At 40.5% G+C, this 23,222-nt stretch overlaps 1 protein-coding gene across 1 annotated transcript; it reads left to right on the top strand.

The window, feature by feature from the left end:
- The first annotated feature begins 21,290 nt into the window (after positions 1 to 21,290).
- Positions 21,291 to 22,839, top strand: LOC115767975 (sentrin-specific protease 8-like). Its single transcript, XM_030712374.1, has 2 exons — positions 21,291 to 21,401; positions 21,708 to 22,839. The coding sequence occupies exons 1-2, from the start codon at positions 21,291 to 21,293 to the stop codon at positions 22,416 to 22,418; spliced, it is 822 nt and encodes a 273-aa protein (XP_030568234.1). The 3' UTR covers positions 22,419 to 22,839.
- Positions 22,840 to 23,222: the final 383 nt, after the last annotated feature.

Here is a 23,222-nt window from a genome sequence, read left to right as displayed (position 1 = left end):
TGGGCATGATAATGAGCTTCGAATTTGTTTTCCTTATTTCACATGTGTGTGTGCACGCGGGTGTGTGTGTGTGTGTGTGTATGCGTGTTGACGTGCCATATAATGCATTTAAATATATTTCATTTGGTTTACAGAAACTGGCCTCCGATAGCTCGCCTTGAGTATGGCCTTTGTGGCTGGGAATCCTGAATAGGATTTATGTCTCACATTTGCTTTTTATACCCATTGTGTGTTTAGCTTAGCGAATGGGGTCGATCAGGTCAATGTTTATACAAATCTGTTTCAAAATTCGCGTCTATTGAAAAAGTCACTTAACTTAATTTTCTAATTATCAGCGCCTAATTTGCTCGTTCCTTCCGTTTAGGTTTTAATTTTTGGGACATTTTGTTGCTATCGCGAATTTATCTGCCAGGCGATACATAAGCGATATCTTACGCTATTTACTAGTTAGTGATGTAAGTTAAGAAAGCGATAAATAGGCGATATGCGCTTTTTATGAATGGAAGATAAGAAAGCGATAAATAGGCGATATGCGCTTTTTATTGATGGAAGATAAGAAAGCGATAAATAGGCGATATGCGCTTTTTATTGATGGAAGATAAGAAAGCGATAAATAGGCGATATGCGCTTTTTATGAATGGAAGATAGGAAACCGATAAATAGGCGATATGCGCTTTTTATGAATGGATGATAAGAAAGCGATAAATAGGCGATATGCGCTTTTTATAAATGGAAGATAAGAAAGCGATAAATAGGCGATTTCAATTGGTTTCTGTTGATTTCTGCTCAGTATCGATTTACAGGGTATTTGCATGTCAAGCCACGGAGAGAATGGAATTTGTTGTAGCTTTTGTTTTACCTGTCCGCGTGCAGCATTTGGATTTGTGGATTATGTGAATTTTGCGGCTGGGACGACACTTCGAGCTTCAAATTGGCTTTTGTGTGCAGTTGCTCAAATTGATGGCCTTCCATTATAGATGGGCTGGTAATGGAGGGGGGGCGTGGGGCGGGGGAGGGGCGCTTGTAACTGATAGCCGAAGGGGCCAGGACTTACAACAAATGCAAATTCCTGCTGCATGCATGGTGCGTGAGAGGGAGGGGGTGGGGGGAGGGGTCGGGTCAAGTTAGAAAGATTTTCCTTTTCGCTGACTTTTCGTACCGCTCCACTATCGCCTCTTGGAGTCCCTGAGGCATGTTTCCGGCGGCGGCGACTTCATTACCAATTCGTTGCCAGGCAAAAAGTTGTCAGCCTTCGACTTAAATGAATTTCTTTGCATTTTTGGCGCAACTTTTTAGTTTAATTAATTTTAAAGCCAGTTCGTGGACAAAACAAGAAAAAAACAAAACAAAAAATGCGCACTTTGTCGAGAGTAGTCGACCGGCAGATGCCCTGTACCTGCGCACTGCGTTTACCTGCATCATTTATTTCCGTTCGGGTTGATCAAAAGGCAGGTAAGCGAATGCACAAATTTGTCCCTGAGATCAATGAGAACATTGACAGACATGACAAACATTTGCATGCCAATTACAGGGTATATACAGGCGAAGAAGAAGAAGTAGAAGAACAGTTCTAATTGATTTTTATTTGCTTATTTGATTTATGCGCTTAGTTGAAAAGGCAGCCAAAGTAAATAAATTAGTACAAAAAAGGATTAGGCAGCGAGGGCACGGCGCAAAAGGAGCACCTCCTCCTCCCCCTCCTCCCACCCCCACCCACAAGTTCTGCGTGTTTCGACCTGCTGTGCGCCATAAATCATTCATTTCCTTCTTGCCAAAGGGCACAAAAAGCGGGCCACGCAAATTTTTATTTAATTTATTTGTCGCTGCTTTTGGCGTTGCCAACCCCCTCCAGCCCCCTCCCCCATCCCTTCCCATCAGCGACCAAGCCATGTCCTTCTTTTCTGCGCTGTCTTTTCCCTTAAATTCACTTTCGCTTTCGTTCGATTCGCTTTGCTCGCCGCGGCGAAATGAAATTGTTAACAATTCGCATTTGGGCGGAAAGGACGCAAATTGCAGCCAAATTGCATGAAAATTAGACGGAAAACATAGAATATTAAAACAAAAGCTTTGCTTTTCGGCTGCTACCGATTGCGCCATGCTCTGTTCGCATTGCCGTTCCAGACTCTCAGACTTTGTGATTCAGCGAATCCGAAAACCGAAAATCAATCAACCTTTTCGGTTGCATCGAATCTATAAGCAGAAAGCCGGTTCGAACCGTGAACCGCACCAGCAATATATATGTTTTTTAGTTTTTTCAGCCCTGCAGCCCCCCCCCCCCCCCCCCCCCCCCCCCCTTTCAAGTCTCCGGCAGCCATTGCGGCGAAAAACAAAATGGCGTTAATACGAACAAACAGACTCACTTTCATTGTGTGCACAGAGCATAAACAGAAGCCCAAAAACACGAAAGTATATATACATACATACATACATACATACATATAATGCCTTGGCAGACAATGACACGATTGGACGTGGGGGAGGGGGGGGGGGGCGTACGTTGTAGGCGGGTGTTAGTGAATGACAGTGCGTGCAAATGGCTTTTCACATGCAAAAATGTTTGCGACAACAACAACAACAACGTGCAGCAAGCCGACGCTGACGTCGCTGTCGCCGTCGCCGTCGTCGCCGTTGTCCCCTCTTCTTTGAAGTAGCTGTCAGGTGCTGTTCTCCTTGTTCTTTCTTTCGCTGCCGTTGCCTCTGCCGCCGTCGCTGCCGCTGCCGCCGTCGCTGCCGCTGTTGTAGTTGTTTAGCATCGCGTAATTCATTTTGAGCGCGCACAAAAGGCGCGCTGTCGGCCGATATAAAGCCGCTATATGCTGCGCTGAGTACCATATGAGACCGTATATGTATGTATATGTAGCTGTACATAACTGTACACACATGCATAAACACGCACACACATATGTATGTACATACGTAGATGCACGCGTTTACGAGCTTTTATATTGGTATCCATGAAGTTAGAAAGCATTGACACGTTTCTGCGTTTCGACAAACACTTTCGCTTCAAAATCGCCAAATGCTTCAAATTGACATTTTTAACAATTATATTCTAATTCTTGAATAACTTCGAAGTGCGTTTATTTATAACATTTGCAGGGCATAAATATGCTATTCAGGTGAGTCTATATACGAGAGATCAAGGCCGATATACGTTTTAAAGCAAAGATGTCGATAACGATTTGTATCGTTTTAATGGGGCAAGTTTTAGTGCATTCAACATCTAGTCCATCGTCAATAGAGACAGAAAATTTCGAAAGAATCATGTAAACAGGACCTTAGACAGCGATATAATCCAAACAAAAGCTTAAATAACCTTGTAGTTATACGAAGGCTTTTTAGGATCGATTGTTTCTCTAGGAGCCAAATGGTATAGTAAGACGATTCGATACGGTTTAGAGGATATATGTAGGGCAATTTCTTGTAAAGCTATATGACAGAGTATATGATAGCTCTGACAAAGTAATTTGATAGCTTGAAAACTGCATCGAATCGCACGTTAATACTGACCAGGAATATATATGCTTCATAGGCTTGAAGACGTCTTTTATGTGATGCAGAGTTTGTGTGTTTAATTATGATAATATCAAAATGTAGGCGACTATTTATCATCTTGACATCGTCATCGACAATCGAAAAGCCCACGTTAGCGATAAATCGATTGCTACTCTTTATGTAAACTTATCTATTTACGAATATCGTCATCGAAAGGCGCGCAGCCCATAAATGTTATCGTTAATCGAACTGAGATAAATCGACTGCTGGAACATCCACGGACGGACCGATGTGTGAGTATGTGAATAGCTCGAGTCTATGGCTGTGCCACTTGCTCGTTCACTGCAAAAGGCGTACAATAGCAACAATAAGTAATCCATACGCAATAGACTTATATCGCTTGCCAGTCTCTTGGCATTCGGAGCCGATGCTGACAATCGATTAACGATTCATGCCGGAGCGCAGCTGTTAAACAGTTGATGCGGCTTTTCAGCTACAGTTGCAAGGGCAACATATTATATATTTCATCCAAATGTATTCTTGATGCCGAGCTAATGCCGAGCATAACCACGTCAGTGCCAATGTAAAAGCTCTAATAAATTTTCGGCTTGGCAAACACGCGGCAAAAGAGTCAACCAAATGGCAAAGGCAAAAGCGAAGGCATCTCCAAGTCGAGCCAATCACACATGAAGGCGGACACATGCCAAACCCTCGACAAACACTGCGCCAAGGCACATTTCGAATATATATATATATGTATATAAATGTGTGCATATATATAAATTTGTATAAATGTGCTAAATTTTATTTGACTTTGCATGACTTTCGCGTGTCTTTGAACTGCACTCTCCGCTAGAGATGTGCGCGTGCCCAGGCACGATACGTGTGCAACACGAACTCAGAAAAGCACGAACTCATGTGAGGCTAAGACACGAAGAAGCACGGCCGCAGTACGTGATTTGGCATTTGTGTGCGTGTGTGTATGTGTATGCTTATAAAGGTACCAAGGCGCCGGGTTCAGGGTAACGCAAATGAAGGCAGGCGCCCGCCCTCCTTGATATCCCCCATCACTAGTGCACTGAGCGCAAAATGAACGGTAAATCAGATAGGCAGATCGATAACGATGCGAGCAGCTATCGAAACTATAATTTTACCATCACTAAGCCGATTTACATAATGTCTGCCATCGATAACATTTCTATAACATTTGTGGTATGTTAACAGCATTTAAATTCTTTAAATTCCCATAAACTGACGCCTCGTTTTTTGCACACGCCGCCCAACCCCGCCGCGCACACAAATCACCCTGAACAAACAGCTGACAGTTTTAACTGCGCCGCAATTGGAAATTCTTTGAGGCCATAAAAACCGGACGCCTATTGCTTGCCACGCCATTGACCATTAGAATGCGATCTGCTGGATGGGCAGTGATTAGGGGGGCCACGTAAACGCACACACACAAGCACAAAGACACACACACATATATATATACGTTATAGGCAAATACATAAATATATAAATAACGCCCACAGTGAAACGTGCCCGGTAAAGTATGCAACAGAAAAGGGTCTCGGTCCAGGGCGTTCTCATGAATGGCATTTAATTAGCAATATGTATTATTAATTAGTATAATTTCCATGCGCTGGCACACATTTGATTTATGCTGTCGGCCCTAGACACACCCAACCATTAACACACACACACACACACAGAGACAATTACAAGCCTGATTGAAATCTATTTAGAAATATTTAAGTTATATGTATGTTTAGCATGTGTGCATTAATGTGCATTTTGTGCTTTAATTGCATTTCACTTTGCATCATTAACATGAAGTTTAACATTAGCTTTACCATAAACTTAAGCATGAGCTTTGACATTTACTTTAACATGAACCTTACCATAAGCTTTACTATGAACTTAACCAATTTCAATATGAAATTTAACAGAAACTTAAACATTGCCATCTGTTTTATCATGAGCTTTAACTTACAATTGTACCGTTAAGTTTACAATGCACTTTACCATGAACTCTACTATGAACTAAACTAAACTTTAAAATGATATGGCTTAGTTAATACTTTACCATGAACTTTTGCATGATCTTTAACATTAACAGCTATCGTTACAGCTTGGCTGTTGTTACTGATCAATAATATTTAGTTATTTTATGGCTTGTCAGGCGTCTCCTGATACGCGTTACCCATTTCGTAACGAAATTGGAAAACCCCACATGGAAGCGTATAAAATGCCTTTGGCCGGACTTGGACGATTTAAATTTCACAAACTTGTTGCTTTTCTCCACATTTAATTACATACATAAACATACGTAAAAATGTTTGAAACATTTTAATTTAATTAAAAGCGCCCAACTGAAAAGGGAAGTAGAAGAAGAAGAGCAAAAAGCAGCAGCAGCAGCTAAGCAAAAACTTGGCAAACGCAAATTTAGAAATTAAGCCATATGCCAAATGGAGTAAAGTTGTAAAAAAGGAAACTTTGTTAATTATTTGCCAAAAAGAAATGTTGCCACAGTTGTGCCCCACATATATATATATACAATACTAGAGTGCGTTATCCGGCCTTGCCCAGGGCAAGTGTTTTGCTTAGACTTTTTCGACCATTTTCGAGGAAATATAAATTCACCTGTACCTTGTACTCCATCAGTCAGCCAATCAGTCAGTCAATCAGTCGACTTTCAGTCACTTCAGCAGTCGACTCTCAGTCAATCAGTTGATCCATCTCTCACTCAGTTAGTCAATCATCTGTCAGTCAATCAATCGACTATTCATTCAATTAGTCGACTTTCAGTCAATCAGTCGCTCATTCAATAGGTTGGTCAGCTAATCAGCCAGTAAGTAAATCAGTCGATCCATCCGTCAGTCAGATAGTCAATCAGTTGATTGTCAGTCAATCAATCGACTGTCAGTCAATCATTTGAGTGAGTCAGTCAATGAGTCTCTAATTCAATCGGTCATTCAGCTAGTCTGTAAGTCAATCAGTAAGTCAGTCAATCAATCAGTCGAGCAATCAATCAGTGAGCTAGTCAATCAGTCGTGTCAGACTGACTGTCATCAGACGCTCATTCAATCAATCAGTTAGTCAGCTAGTCAATCGGCTGACTCTATACATCAGCTGGATGTATAGAGATGTATGTCAATGTTGGTTGTGAACTTACGGATATATTTGCAGTTGACTCGCGCTGCTAGCTGCTTCCTGTTGACATTTTTTCTGTGGCATTTCAAGCGAATTGCAAACCTGGTCACACTTCAGCTCGCATCTAATCTGTCATTTTCTGGTTTTGTTGACCGTTTGTCAAATATGAGAGTACACACACACGCACACACACACACACACACACAGCCATGCACACATGCCGAGTTTTGTTTATATTGGGGCAAATGCCAAAGGTCCCGACTTTTATCTGCGACCTGCACAAAAAACAGTTGCGCAAATGTCACAATTTTGGTTATTTAGTTAGTCGTTTTTTTCCGTTTTAACGTTTGACAGCGACTTCTCGCTCGGCTAAAAAACAGATTTGTCTCACAATAGTCCGCAGCTACATGCATGCGTTTTAGATATACTTTTTATTATTATATCACGAAACCATTGCAAAATGAGCGAAAGGGTATAATGTGCTTATGCATATGTATGTAACAGGCAGCAGGACGCATACCCGATCCCATTAAGTATATATATATATATTCCTGATCAGGTCAACGAGCTGAGTCGAACTAGCCCTGTCCAACTGTATGTTCGCATGTTTCCAGTTTAGTTAAAGTCATCGATGATAATCGATAAATATCGATAACGAAATCCTACTTAAGAATAGCTGGAGACATCACATTTCGTATGGGGGTTGCATACAAAGACCCGGAATAAGGGTCTGCCTTGGATTTTACGCACATGTGGATGTCATAAATATGCCCTGAAAAGTATCTGAAGGATCGGAGTCCAGGCACCAAAGATCGGAGTCTAGGAACAAATTCCTTACCGACTAGAACATTATTTTTTTGGAATGGTTAGAACAGGTCGATTTTAGAAGCTATAAGAGCTATACACCGCGCTGTTTGTTTCCGATATCCGATAACGTGCCCCCCAAGCAATCGATAAAAAGCGATATCGAAATATTGTTTTTCGAGCAACTCTCCCCCAGCTGGGCACTTGGTTTCCTCTTTGACTTGTGTGGTACACTACTGTATTGGAAATTGGACTTCATCGTATGCCCCCCATTGGCCAGTTCAATGCATATATGCCATCAATATGTGAGGCAAGTCGCTGCTAAATTCATAAATATGCGAAGGCGAATCCTTTTCTGGCGCACAGTCAAACGGCAACACAGTCAACAGCAAAGCGCAGTTTGGCTGCAAACGCGACTCCTTCCGCATGTGCTCCGCCCTTCATTCAACCCGGGCAGCCTGTGTGTGCGTACTTAATATTCACATGGCAATAACCTCCAGCTACGTTTCCAGGGCCAGACAGAAAGTAACTTTGACAAGAAGTTGAAAAGACGCAACTGCGGAGCTTCCGCTGTGCAAAATGTATGCGAGCAACTCTCTCTCTCTCTCTCTTTTAACTAGATTCACGGCTTGACTACGAAAACGGTCTGCAACAGGGTCTAAATAGGTCGCATTTGCATACTCTTGTGAGTAGGTGTAGCGACTTGGTCGTGACATGTGTAACGCATTGATCGATTTGGCAAATATCCCTATAGACAATTCTCTCGCTCCCTCTAGATCAATTTGGTACATAAATCAAAATTTCCCACATTGGTCAAAACCCATTCGATTTTCTTCAGGTTTGGCTCTTTGTTCATGGTTCGCATACATACATGTATACATGCATTTAAGCATACATGCATACATACATACATGCATACATACATACATGCATACATACATACATGCATACATACATACATGCATACATACATACATATATATGCACAGACGTGCATACATAAATGTACATACATACACAGAATAGAATACATACATACATACACATATCAAATACATACATACATTTACATACATCAATGCATGCATGCATTCATACATACACACATACATACATGCATACATACATACATATGTGCATACATACATACACACATACATATATACATGCATACATACATGCATGCATACATACATGTATACATACATACATACATGCATGCATACATACATGTATACATACATACATACATGCTTGTATACATACATACATACATGCATGTATGTATACAGGAATATATACATAACAGCACACACGTACATACATAAATTTAAATGCACATTCATACATACACAGAAAAAAAAACACAAAAAAATCACCACACTAGTAGCAAAGCATGAAAACCTGCAGCGCCTACTTGAATTCGTGAGAATCGAGGAGTAGAGCAGTTGGCGGAAATTCGTTTTATTTAAATTTGCAGCACAGCGACAAATAAGCTTGGTCGCTTGCTCTGCGTTTCGTATTAGAAAACAAGCATGCATGCATTCATACTTATGATATAAATATACATATACATAAATATACATATATACACATACATACACACTCATAAATATAATACTTATCCTTAGTACTATATTTAAGTCCCTTCGTACAAAACACTTGTATACTTACAGACAATAATAGAAACTTACATACATATATACTTACATACAGGTGTGTACACAACACACAAGCACATTCACATACATGCATACCTCAATGCCTGTACATACACAAGTTGTCAAACAAACCATAATACTTAAACACATACATGCACGCGTAAATACATACATACATATATGCATGCATACACATACAAATATATACTCATTCATACAAAAAGAATGCCTTTGCGATATGCGACACAATTTGTCTATTTATTTCATGATTTTTTTTTTATCTGATTTGAATATCCAGGTTAGGTTAGATCGAAGAACTATATCATGTAGTAAACATCGATTTAGTCAGGTAACTTCTGTGCTTCTATATCGTGTACTTAATTGAATTGTAAATTCCTTTGACAGTGTGCAGAGGCAGAGGACAAAGTCAGGAAACAGCCAACAATCGCCAGATAAAAATGAAAATTGATGTTCGGCTCGTTTAACGGCTGAAAGCTCGCAGGCAAATTGAAAATTCCAATTGCATTAGGCGTTAGCACACGCGACCTGATCACACAGATCGGCCTTTTACGGCGGAGAAGTTAATGTCACAGTTGATGTTAAATTTAGCCTACCATCAGCTGCCGCTGAATTCTACTTGTGCAACATATGCGACAAAGAAGTGAAAAGTCAGATGCCATAAGACAATTTTAATTTGCCCTCTTATCGATTGCTAAAATGGCGGACGGGCGGCATTCGGGGGGCGTGGCAGTTGGTATTACCTGCCTGGATGCTGCCTTTTGTCCTTTGACAAATGAGCACAAGAGCTTGTGGGGGCTGTCGCAGCAGGTCTGGTAATAAGGGCAACAGCAGCGCGAAGCTTGTTTTTTAGCTTGCGAGCATTTTTCAGCTGTAGCGCATATGCGACTAGGGGATGCACTTTAAAATAAATATTGGCGTTAACTGCTAGTTAAATCAGTTACTATATATACGTAAGAAGTCAGGCATGCGTCGAGCTATCTGCTAGTCAAATCCGCTATCATGACTAGAATTAACTGGTAGCTAAGTCGGTAGGCATATAAGTACGTAGATAGTTAATATTATATTTAACTAGTAGTTAAATCGCTAGTTACATAAGCAAGTAGTTAACATATGAGTAAACTGGTAGTTAAATTAAACATTAAAGTCACAAGGTATGTATATTCGCAAATAACTGATAGTTATCTCTATAATAAAATAAGTATATGGGCGGGTTTGTGATGTTTTCAAAAATATGCCAGTAAAACGTTTCCGAATACAGTACAAATGCGAAAAGCAAATATTAAATCCCTGTTGCGAGATGAAGAAAGATTTAAAAAGCAAAAGAATGGTCAAGCAGACGATACAGAAACGAGTTTTTGCAGCCGGTAAAACGTTTATGAAATCAAACATGAGATAAATTATCGCAAAAGAGGCAGAAAGAGAGAAATGAAGAGAGTGGGAAAGGGAACGAAGAGAGAGAAGGGAGCCAGTAAAACGTTTATGATAACGAACATATATAAGTTATCCTAAGAGAGGGATGACGACAGAGAGAGAGAGTGGGGGGAGGGGGGATAGATGGGGTAAGAGAGAGAGAGAGAGAGAGAGAGAGAGAGGGAGAGAGGGAATGAAAGAGAGAGGGGAGCCAGTAAAACGTTTATGAAATCCAACATCAGATAAGCTGTCTTAAGAAAGGGATAAAAAAGAGAGAGAGAGAGAGAGAAGAATAGGGGAAAGGCAGAGATCGAAGGGGATAGGCAGGTAGAGAGAGAGAGGAAAAGAGCCAGATGGAAAGAGAGGAGGAGAATGGGATTGAGAATGATTTAGTATAAGTGTAAAATAAGAAATGAAGAATATAAAATATATATATACATATATATAAATAAATTAATATATAATAATTACTAATATGTAAAGTCTGTAATGTCTGGCAGATGATCCTTGGCAAACCATTCAGAATTTTAATGAAATGCGTACATTAAAAACAGACATAGATAGATACACGAATCCCTAAAAGTAAATTCCGACGAGGCTTGCAAATGTTACGTAAAATATAATTTATTTAAATCAAATTTCAGGTTTTAGATTATTAATTGCTGCGAATATTCATTGATTATTTGAAAGCAGAAAACAAAAGCTTGACAAAAAAAGACTATGTAAGGAAGGAAGACCCAACATTTTGTGCCCAAACGCAATTTGAAAATGCCATTAAATTTATTGTGTCTGCGTATGTTTATCTTAGCTTCGGCATGGCTGTGTGGGGACGCCTCATTGCATCCTTCATGCACTGGCTATGAAAAGTCGAATTATTTTTCAACCATAAAAGCGAGCAGGTGCCAGCAGAAGGGGCTGGAATGGGCACGGGGGTGTACTTACTAGATGAAAAACATATCCGACAGCTGTTCATAAGCTGCTTGCCAAAAGGGGGACCAGAGGGCGGGCAGGGGGGAGGGGTAGTATAGAGGCTTGGCCAGGATAAAACATTTTTCAATGTATTGTTATTTCCGCAATTTGTTTGCCATCCTGAAATCGCAAACTCACATTGAAGCTAGCCATGTATTAAATCCCTTTCGATGCAAACAAATTGCAGAGAAACCTGCTTGCCAGCTAAGCGTTATCATAATAACAAAGTAGCTTGTACTTGTAAATTGGATGGCTGAACAATAGATCCGGCTGCCATTGAAGCGGCATATTGGCTATCGAGCTAAGCCAAATGCAAAAGATATCGATAAGCGTTTCCTTCATTTTACTTGTTTCGAGCATTTCTATTTGAAAATCTGATCCATGCAAAGTAGCTTTTTATTGTTACAATTCCATTTTCTTCGAACAACTAGCCTTAAATGTAAATACTGTGTGCCAAAGCTTCAATATTTGATCGAGAAGTGTTCCAATTCCACTTGTTTCTAGCAGTTCGACACACAAATTCTCAACCATTCACTTTCATTTTCTTTGAACAACTAGCCTTAAATGTAAATACTGTGTGCCAAAGCTTCAATATTTGAACGAAAACTGTTCCAATTCCACTTGTTTCTAGCAGTTCTAGCTTAAATGTAAATGCTGTGTGCCAAAGCTTCAATATTTGATCGAGAAGTGTTCCAATTCCACTTGTTTCTAGCAGTTCGACACACAAATTCTCAACCATTCACTTTCATTTTCTTCGAACAACTAGCCTTAAATGTAAATTTTTTTTTCAATATTTGATCGAGTAGTGTTCCAATTCCACTTGTTTCTAGCAGTTCGACACACAAATTCTCAACCATTCACACTAATTTTCTTTGAACAACTACCTTAAGTGTAAGTACTGTGTGCCAAAGCTACAATATTTGAACCAGAAGTGTTCCAATTCCACTTGTTTCTAGCAGTTCTAGCTTAAATGTTAATACTGTGTGCCAAAGCTTCAATATTTGAACGATAAGGGTTCCAATTCCACTTGTTTCTAGTGCCAATTCTAACTCATTTGAGAGCTGCCAAGTGCTCCAATTTCACTTGTTTCTCGAACTTAATCAGCCTCACACAATTGCACTGTACTAGTAGCTAATAATTGGATGTGTTACATATATCTTAACATTAGTCAGATGCCCTTTGGCTACCCTATTAAAAGAAAAATTCGAAGCTCGAAAGAAAAGGTTGAAGAGCGTAAAGTTTCAAAATGTAGGCTCTTTTTGGCTTCTAAATGATGACATTATAATGTTGAAACAAAAAGAACACAAGAATTGCCACACACGTGGTGTGTGTGTGTGTGTGTGTGTGTGTGTGTGTGTGTGTGTGTGTGCGACGACAACCCGGAGTCTGAGATTACCGACAGTTAGGCTCAGGCGGCACTTATGTAATTACCGCATTTGGGGGCATTTATCAGGGGCATAAAGAAGTCAAGTGGTTGTGCCTGCTCGACTGTCAGATACCCTGCAATACGCAATACAAGCACCTGCCAAATAATTAACTTCGCCTTAAATAATGACTTTAGTCCATTTGTGAATTGGCCCTACAAATTACAATTACATGCCGTGTAAGCATATCATATCTGGGAATTATACCCAAGGGTTTAGCCCTGCAAATGCGATTTCGACTGAGCCGAAAGTCAGTTATACAAAAGGTAAGTTCTCTGATGATGCTGTCTTATGCTATACACCCGTTTTGCTTCATTAATGCGTACAGGGTATATAAAAAACCAGGCATCAGAAGCGCGTGCTCAGGTGTGTGCCAGAGTTCCGCTCTGTCTGCGTGCGTGTGCGAGTGTGTGTGTGTGTGTGTGTGTGTGCGTGTGTGTGGGCGGGGTGGGGAGGTTGTTGTGTGTTACAATGACCCCAGGCGCCCGAAGTTGGCAGCTCTTTTATTTCAATTACGTGTTTGGCGACGATGGCGGCTTTTTTTGCCAAACGGGTCGTGGGGCATGGAGAGGGGAGTCTGGGGGATGCTGGGGTATGCTGACAGGCAATTCGCTGGCTCGCTGCGCATTTAATTAGCGCCCCAAAGTTATGCACTCCACAAGAGGAACACTGACAACTCAACAACAACAACAACAACAACAACGTGTGCGGCAAGCGGTTAATAAGTATTTAAAAAAAAAAAGAGATGCAAAACATATTTTTTGATCCCCCTCGAAGTATGCAATAGAAAAACTGGCCAAGCTGAAAAACAGCAGCCCACAACAACACCACCATACCAAGTAGTAAACGGCAAGGCCGACTAGGAGATACCCTGCACACAGTAATGCGCTTTTATTCCTCTATGCATATGTGGACTTGGCAGACTTAAGCTTCGTTCGTAAGGACCTCATCCAACCAAGACATAGAGGATATGCCACAAAGTCTCCCGACAGCCTCAATATTGTGGAAACTGAGAGAAGGCATCAACCTCAACCTCTACCGAATACCCTCAAATACCCTTCTAGACATTTCCCTTTTGCAGATATGTGAGAAATGTAAAGCAACTTTTGGGAACATCGAATATTTGTCATATAATAATCGCTTTCTTCGTCCGATTCTGCCCATAGTGCTATATAATATAGAAAGCCAGATATCTTGGTAAGCAAAAAAGTTAACAAGCTTATCGAGCAAAAAGGGCAGATATGTGATAAAGGGTCTATAGGGTTCCGATCTGTCTACAACAGACAGTATATATGTATATATATATATATATATATATAGTTCGCATGAATCAGACAGAGGGACAGAGAGACTTGGTTATATCCAGTTGGTTGATCAACAATTTATATACCTTATGGAATCGAATATATCTCCTGCTTTTTGATAATACTGTACTACCCTGTGCATACTTAAATAACCAGCTTAGCCTGCCTAGGATATAGAATATAGAATATATATATATATATACCAAATTTCTCTAGCTCTTCTAGTTGCCGAATGCCTCACTTCTCGAGACTTTTTGCGACAATTTTGCGCTTCAGTCTTAAAGTTTTACACAATTTTGGAGCCTTCACGCGTCCCTGAACATTGACATTATGTGTGCATGTGTGTGTGCGTGTGTGTGGAAATTTCATTAGAAACTTATCTGGCTGGGCCGAACCCGAACCCGAGCCCGAACCCGAACCCACGACACTTACAAGACCCCCAACTGCTGTCAATTTTGTACGCATTTCGCTTAGCTGTCCCATTTTTTGGGTGTCTTCTTGCTCAGCTCCATATTTTTTTATTTACTGCAGCACAGCATTTGCCATTGTTGTTGTTGTTGTTTCTGTTTTTATGCATATTTTAACGTGGCACATATAAAAAATCATATCGCTCGGGTTAATAAAACGCAAACATTTTGTCGTTGCGGCGACTCGCTGCGAAACGCTCGAGTTAAGAGCTGTGCCTGTAGTTATTTTTACAGCCGATATACCCTATAAAAAGTGCATGAATTTTGCTAGCCAAAGGAGGCTATGTTAACGTGTATCTCAGGTAGAAACGGTTTATCCATCAATTCAACCAACTGAACGAACTCAGAGTTTATAGAAGCTAGACTTGGGCAATTTTTGGCATATGCCCGTTCTCGGATCAAGTGTAAAGTATCTTTACTGAAGACTTTAGATATGCTTAGAATATATGATAAATACGTGGCCTAAAGCCGGGCTAGAAGCGAGCTCAAATCGGTTGAGTTTGGAATTAAAGCATGTTTATTAACTATGTGAGCCGAATCTAAAGCCAGATTCTCGTAAGAAGAAGACCCAAAACCAATCCAAACCATATTATAAAACCTTTAAAAGGGTGTTTAAATTTTGTCATGAAGAAGACATCTCCGATCCCATACAGTATATAAATGACATTATTTTGTAAACTTGTGAAATATTAAAGTTTATGAAATTGAACATAATTAAATGATATATACATATTGAAATGAACATTTTCTATGGAAAATTAAGCCAAGACACAAACCCAAGCCGAACTTTACAGATAAGGAAAAACAGCTGGACAAACCGCTTGCTACAGGGTATCTGCTAGCCGAGCATTCTTGACACTTACACGCCGCTTGTTGTTGCTATTTGATGGCATTTGGGCGCATTTTAATTGGAATGTCTAACAACAAGATTCGGCAACAATCTGAACAGAAACCATGGCAAAGGCACGTTTAACAATGCCAAACAGATATCAAAGCACATATAATCCGTTTGTTCAAATGAACAAGAGGTTCTAGTCGGGAGCTCCCGACTAGGGAATACCCTGAACCCTCTTCTTCCAACATCAAATGCATATATATATTCTATTTTAGAAGCTATATGTCAAGTTTGGTGACTCTAGCTCCTATTATTTACCAAAATTGCCCAAAAAACAGAATATCGATATCGATTTTTATCGATTGCTTGGAAACGGAGTAATTTATCGATTATCGGAAACAAGCTCGATCTGCGCGGGAGCTAGGAGCACCTACATCTACGGACGGACGGACGGACGGACGGAGAGATGGACATGGCTAGATCGACTCGGCTATTGGTGCTGATCAAGAATATATATACTTTATAGCATCTCCGACCCTTCCTTCTGCCTGTTACATACATTTGGATTTTGCACAAATACAATATACCCTTATACCCATTTTTAATGGGTTCAGGGTATAAAAACTAACTCAAATGCATACAAACACGAATTGGAAAATATTTTCAATTACAATTTAAGCACACAAACACATATACATATACACATAATATATGTATATGCATAATTGAATTCAATATGGTTATTTTCTTTGTTAAGATTTTTTTTCGGTTGATTTTGCAATGCTTTCATTTGCTTTTACGCTGGCAGCTTCCAATTGGACGCACAATATCATCATTATCAACATTAACATCATTATCATCATCATCATTATCGTGAACAACAAAACTTACAAAAGTTTTCAATGTCGCACAAACATTGAAAATATTTGTTTGTAAGCTGCTTATTCAAAAGCATCAAAAGCGGACATCAAATTCTCCATTCGTTGCAAATAAAGCAAGTAAACGGTCCTGGTCGGGAGCTCCCGACTAGGGGATACCCTGAGCCCTCATCCTTCAACACCAAATGCAAATATATATACTATTCTAGATGCTATATGTCAAGTTTGGTGACTCTAGCGCTTATTATTTACCAAAGTTGCCCAAAAATCAGGATATCGATATCGATTTTGATCGATTACTTGGAAATGGGGAAAGTTATCGATTATTGGAAACAAACTCGATCTGTGCTGGCACTAGGAGGACCTACATCTAATATTTCTCTAATCTCTAGCTCTTATAGGTTCTGATATCCTTGCGTTCATACATACGGACAGACAGACGGACGGACAGACAGACAGACAGAGCATGCAGATCAAGAATATACATATATACTTACATACATTATGTTACATACATTTATTTTTTGCACATATACAATATACCCTTTTTAACCATTTTAAATGGGCTCAGGGTATAATAAATATCTACTCGAACCAAGCTGCTTTTCAACTAAATATTCTATACCCTAGAAGTCCCAGCGAACTCGGCTTCTGTAAGATATCAAGCTATCAAATTTGGTATGCAGTTGCTTGCATTGAAAACAAGCTGAGATATGCTTTTAACTTAACTCTATGGAAAGACGTAGTTCTTCAAACCCCAAGAGAATCATATAAATTCCAGTAAAGTTACTCGAGAACAGATTTCTACAATCCATTTACCCTGAACCCATTGAAAATGGGTAAAAAGGGTATAATGTATTTGTGCACATGTATGTTACAGGCCATAAAAGGCATTTCCGACTCCATAAAGTATATATATATATATATCCGGATCAATCTCAATCAATATCGATCTCAGAACCTATAAGAGCTAGAGACTGAAATTTTAGCTGTAGGTCCTCCTATTGCCCGCGCAGTGTGAGTTCTTTTCCGACAATCGATAAATTGCGCCGTATAAAAGTAATCGATAAAAATCGATATCGAAATGCTATTTTTAAGCAAACCCCGGAAATTTCGACCCGTGTCAAAATATTGTAAGTATATTTGAGATTAAGATTTTCATATGAAGATGCAAGAATAATTTTGCCAGATTTATGAGTAAAGCTTTGAAAGCAAAATGTTTTGACAGAAAAAAACTCATTCTTCGACCGATTTCTTGTGCATCTTGAAAAGATTTGCCTCATATGTGAGCAAAATAATGTAACTGCAAAGAAATGCAAAGTTTGGTCAAGAAAAAAAGATAAAGTAGTCCGATTTTGATGAAATTTGGTATAGAATGAAACATATAAATGCTGGGTTTGATCCAGATAACTGGATAATTTGAAAAGTTTTCCAAATAAAGAAACCTACTTTTACTTTGTCAATGACAGCTATAGGATATAGTAGTCCGATCCGACAAATGCTCAGTCTGCAACAGAGAGTTGGAAAGATGGAGACTAGTTTGCATAGAAAGAGACGACCAGAAGGGCGATTCGGCTGTTGATGCTGATCTGGAATATATATGTATGTCTACTCTTTATACTCGCAAATGTTTGCTTCTATGCGTTGCACATTTCCGGACAATATTATAATACCGCACACAAGAGCTTTAAAATGGGTTTGAGTTGCGAAACCTTTAACTTTAATTTGAGTAAAATCTAAATAATTCTATTGTAATTATATTTGTTTTTATGATTGCTTTTCACCTCTCAGGCTCCACACCCGGGCCCCTTATGTGCTTAGTTTCGCTGTGCATCATCCCTAGCCCCCCCTACCACTACTTCACACTCCCTAACCTCCCCCCCCTCTCTCTCTCTTTTACTGCAGTTGCCAGGCAACTACGCTCTTTGCGCTAAATGTTATAATTGCATTTTAAGTAGCATTTGCTTTTCGGGTATTTGGGGGTCAGCGCGTTTTTAGTGCGGCCAACCTTAGTCGAATCTCTAAACCGTCCACAGCTGCATGCCCCACCCTGTCCCCCTTCCCACCCACCCTCTCACCATGCTTTGACGCTCGTCTGGGCAGTTGCCTCCTTTTCTGCATGCATATTTAACTTGAATGAGAGTCGCTTCCACTGCTGCGCCAGCTGCTGCTTGACAGTGTTGTATAACGACAGACTGAGTGAAGCTTGGAGTAATGTTTATGAAATACCCTGTGGCAAGGCTTGAAAGGCTTTAGAGTTATAAGCCTAAGTTCAACCGTTTCAAATTTCGGCTTAAGTTTCGGTTCCTTTTTGGATTTCCCCTAATCGCAATCAGTTTGGCTTGGAGCCCCATCTGCAGTCCTTGTAACATATATGTATGCATATGCCTTTATGCCCAATTGTCTGGCAGGCAGCCTTGCTTCCAAGTGTTTCAGGCTTAAACACAGTGTCTAGCTACCCCATTTATGGTCATCTTTTAATACAGGGTATCGGCACGTGATAGTCAAGCAGCACAATGAAAGCAAATTCAATTTTGGTGCCACAAATCGATTTATTAAAGTTTAAACAGCTGGCAGAAACAAAAAAAAACCCCAAATGGCGTCGACTATGCGGCGTGTCCCCCAGTTTCGGCCGCGGTCCCAATCCGGAATGAGCCAACCCCCCCCCCCTCTCTCCCCTACCACTCTACGGCACGCAGAAGCTGTTAATTTAAATGAGCTGGCGACCAGCTCAGCCGCAGGCCATAAACAGCCTCCACATGACATTATCCAAATGGATAAGAAGATTTTCGGTCACACGGATAAGTCCATATCAGAGATACATATATATAGTGTATGTAATATATATATATATATATATATATATATTTGTATATATGTATGCAAATGAGTCACGCACACGCTGGTCTCTTCATAAGTATTATGCTTTCCCTTTTATACCCTGCTCGAGGGTATTCGAAGTTTCTCATGAAATATGTAGCCCATAAGGTAATATATATAATCTAATCCTTATCAGAGCATCATCAGTTGTGCCCGTCTGAAATACTTATTTGTTTTTTTTTTTCAAAATACCTTGAACAAACCTGACATATACGATTTCTACCCTAACGCTTAGCCATAAGCTAGATCTCATCAATATCAGACTCTATATCATATAGGTCTATGGGCAAAATAAATTTGTACAGCGAATACATTTCAATATTTGCCAGAAACTATGAAGAAACTTCGCATTTATGGATTTGCCCATTCTCTGCGCATATCGTAAGGGTATTTAAAATTCGGCGTGGAAAACCCTTTCCGTTTATTCATGTTTTTTTTTTGTCTGAATGTCGCGCGTATCCTGCTCGGCGTTAATGTTATTTTTCACAGATATATGTATTGCCAGGCCGAGCACATTGAATATAGGCGCAGGGCGTGCTGCCGGCGCGGCGGGGGCGTGGCATATGAACACGTCGCATCTGGAAAGTAAATGAAATTACGGCAACAACGACGACGACGACGACGAGGACGACAAATCCTTTTAAATAAATCCTGACCGCGCCGCATCGCAGCAAAAATGAAAACTGAAAGAAATGAGTTAAAATACAAACGAAATGAGCAGAAAAGAAATTTGGCAACCCAACTAGCGAATACCCTGTAAGCAGTTAACAGAGATGGATAGGTGAGCGTTGAACTGCCTTTAAGGCCCACTGGTTCAAACTCGAAATTCCGATTACATTTTTACAATGCTTCGGATCAAGGAATTCGCTCAAATACAACTCAGCCATTAAATATGGCCATTAAATGGAGCTCATGAATGTCGAATATCGCTTTTACAAACCTAACCTCAAAGCAGGAATTTCGAATCGATTCGAATCGGACTTAACAATAATAACAAAGCCATAACCCAAAAACTCTTCCGTTTTTGTTTAATTAAAAAAATGCCTCAGTATCGCGAACTTTACGCTTTGGATGTCAAAAAGGCGAGAACAATGCAACAAACAATCGTGCCCACATATCGCCTTTGACAGTGTTGGTAAAGATGTTATCCAAGGTGGCAAATAAGCAGAATATATGTATGTACATTGACTCTAAAGTTAACTATGTATGTATGTATAATGTTTTAAGATTCTGGTATCTGAAACTGCCGCCTGTCCAAGAATTTAAGGGGCATATCGGTTGTAAGAAAGCAAGCAAATTCAATTACATTTAAATTAATTAACAGGATTTGTTATGCCAGCAGCCTGTGCAATTGCTGACAGCACAGGGTGCACAGAGAGAGTGCACAGGGCGGCCAGACTCGCTTGAGCTGCGGGATGCGCGCAAATGAATAATAGAATACGCTCAAAAAGAAGAAGAGAAGAGTGATACGCATGTAACTGTACATTGTTGAGCGATATGTAAGGAAGGTCAATTAATCGATATATATATGTAATTGGCGAGTGAACAATTCGATTAATCGAAAAGCGTGAAGGCCGAAGCTTAAGCGTTGACGATCTGGCAACGCTGTGCATTGTGCCGCCTACATGCTAGTTTCGACACGCACACACACACAGACACACACACACACACACACACACACACACACACACACACACACACGCACGCACGCACGCACGTAAAATCACAAATTACAAACTACTTAGTTGTTGAAGAAGTTGTCAGAACCCCAACAAAATTCAATTTATTTGTTTGCTTTTTTCATTTGAATCCCTCTCCCTCTCTAACTGTATTTTGCGTAAGTAAACGAGACCTAAAACTAACTATAAATACGCGCCTCCTATCCTATAAACAATATATTTATATACATATATATTTATATATATATATATTCACTTGCTGTACGCATTTGTTGATTGATTTGCAGCCACCGCAACTTGGATTGAAAAGATGCCGCGCAATGTGCGCCAGAAGAAACGCGCCGAGCGCCGAGTGCAGGCGGCCGCTGCCACGGCTGCCGCTGCCGCCGATGAGGCGGCCAATGAGAATAGCAGCAAGCTGGTCAGCGAGCTGGACGAGCATGCCATGGGCGATGGCCATGGCGGTGACATTAACAACAACAACAACAACAACAGCAACAGCAATAATAGCTTGAGTTGCAGCAACAACAACCACAATAGCCACAGCAACAACAACAGCAACAGCTGCAGCAACAACAACTGCAACAGCAGCAGCAACAACAACTGCAACAGCAGCAGCAACAACAACAACAGCTGCAGCAACAACAACAACAACAGCAACATCAACATAACAAACAGCCTAAACACAAGCAACTTGAACAACAACATTAGCAGCAACAACAACAACAACAACAACACGGCCAGCTCAAGCAACAGCAGCAGCAGCACAAATGTTGTGCACAACAAAAAACCGAAAGCATCCCGTGCCGATCCAATTCTGGCATCGTTGAGCAAAAATGCGTTACGAATGAGCGATGTGCAGCTGTTGCATGGACCCCACTGGCTAAACGATGCGATACTCAATTTCTATTTTGCCTATCTGGAGGAGGTTAAATACAAATCGAATGTTGACTTTCTGTTTGTCACGCCAGAGATGTCACAGTGCATGCTCTATATGGACGATAAGGAGCTGCACGGCCTGTTGGTGGCGCAGAATCAGGCGCTGCGCAAACCTTTCATATTTATGGCATTGAATGATAGCCATTCGCGCGATCGGGGCGGGGCACATTGGTCGCTGGTTGTTGCCTCGCGGCCGGATAAGAGTTTCTTTCATTTTGATTCGTACGGCGGCGGCAATACGAATTGCTCCCTGGAGCTGATCAATAATATCAAGGATGTGCTCGATATGCAGCATGCTCGCTTCCGGGGCATGCGCTGCCTGCAGCAGAGCAACGACTACGATTGCGGCATTCATGTCATTTGCATGGCCGATCAGTTGACCGACTATGTGAATCGTTATGATAGCGTTGATGGTGTTCAGCCGCTGCATCAGGATGTGATCAAGGCTAAGCGCAATCAGCTTATCAAGCTGGTCGCCTCGCTGGGTCAGCATATTTGAGGGCAGCAGCAGCAGCAGCAACAACAACAGGGAACACAACAGCAACAACAACAGACAGACAGACAGCAGACAACGCTCACAATTTGCAACAGAAACGCATTTTCCCCAGTTTAACGCTCGCTCATTTGCACTTCGCTCAGCTGCGTTACACTGCGCACTTTACAACACTGGCACACAAGTCACACACATACACACACGCAGACAGACAAACAGACACACGCTCGCCCTCCTATCTGATTCTCTCTCTCTAGCACTCTTTGACAGTCTTGGAAAATGCGTTTTGTTTGCTCGTTAACACACACAACACACACAACACACACAAACACACACACACAAGCACAAGCAGAGACAAATGATAACTGTTTTTATTGGTGCTGTATAACTAGAAATTCATTTCATGATCTCTCAAGCAGACATTAAATGTATTGATACCACATTTAAATGAGTTCTTCATTAGTTTGTGGCATTCCAGAAAACGAAAACTATGCTAAAGGATATTCTCAATTGACTTGTGCCATTCCAATAAGCAAAATCGCCTTTTTATAGCTAGAAATTCATTTCATGTTCCCTCAAGCAGACATTTAAGATATTTATATCCCATTTGCAGACATTTTACATTCGTTTGCGCTGTTCCAGAAAACGAAAACCATATTAAGATAGGTTTTTAATAAATAAGTGTCATTCCAAGAAGCGGATTCGTACCTTCCTTTAACTAGAAATTCATTTCCTGATCTTACAAGCAGATATTAATATGTATTATGGCAGGGTTTAATTATGATCTTAATTCGCTTAAGCGATTCCAGG

Source organism: Drosophila novamexicana, unplaced genomic scaffold (assembly GCF_003285875.2).
Source record: "Drosophila novamexicana strain 15010-1031.04,08,12 unplaced genomic scaffold, DnovRS2.1 tig00001554-arrow-arrow-pilon, whole genome shotgun sequence".
In the NCBI taxonomy this organism is placed as follows: Eukaryota; Metazoa; Arthropoda; class Insecta; order Diptera; family Drosophilidae; genus Drosophila; species Drosophila novamexicana.
This window is presented reverse-complemented; position numbering and strand designations above follow the sequence as displayed.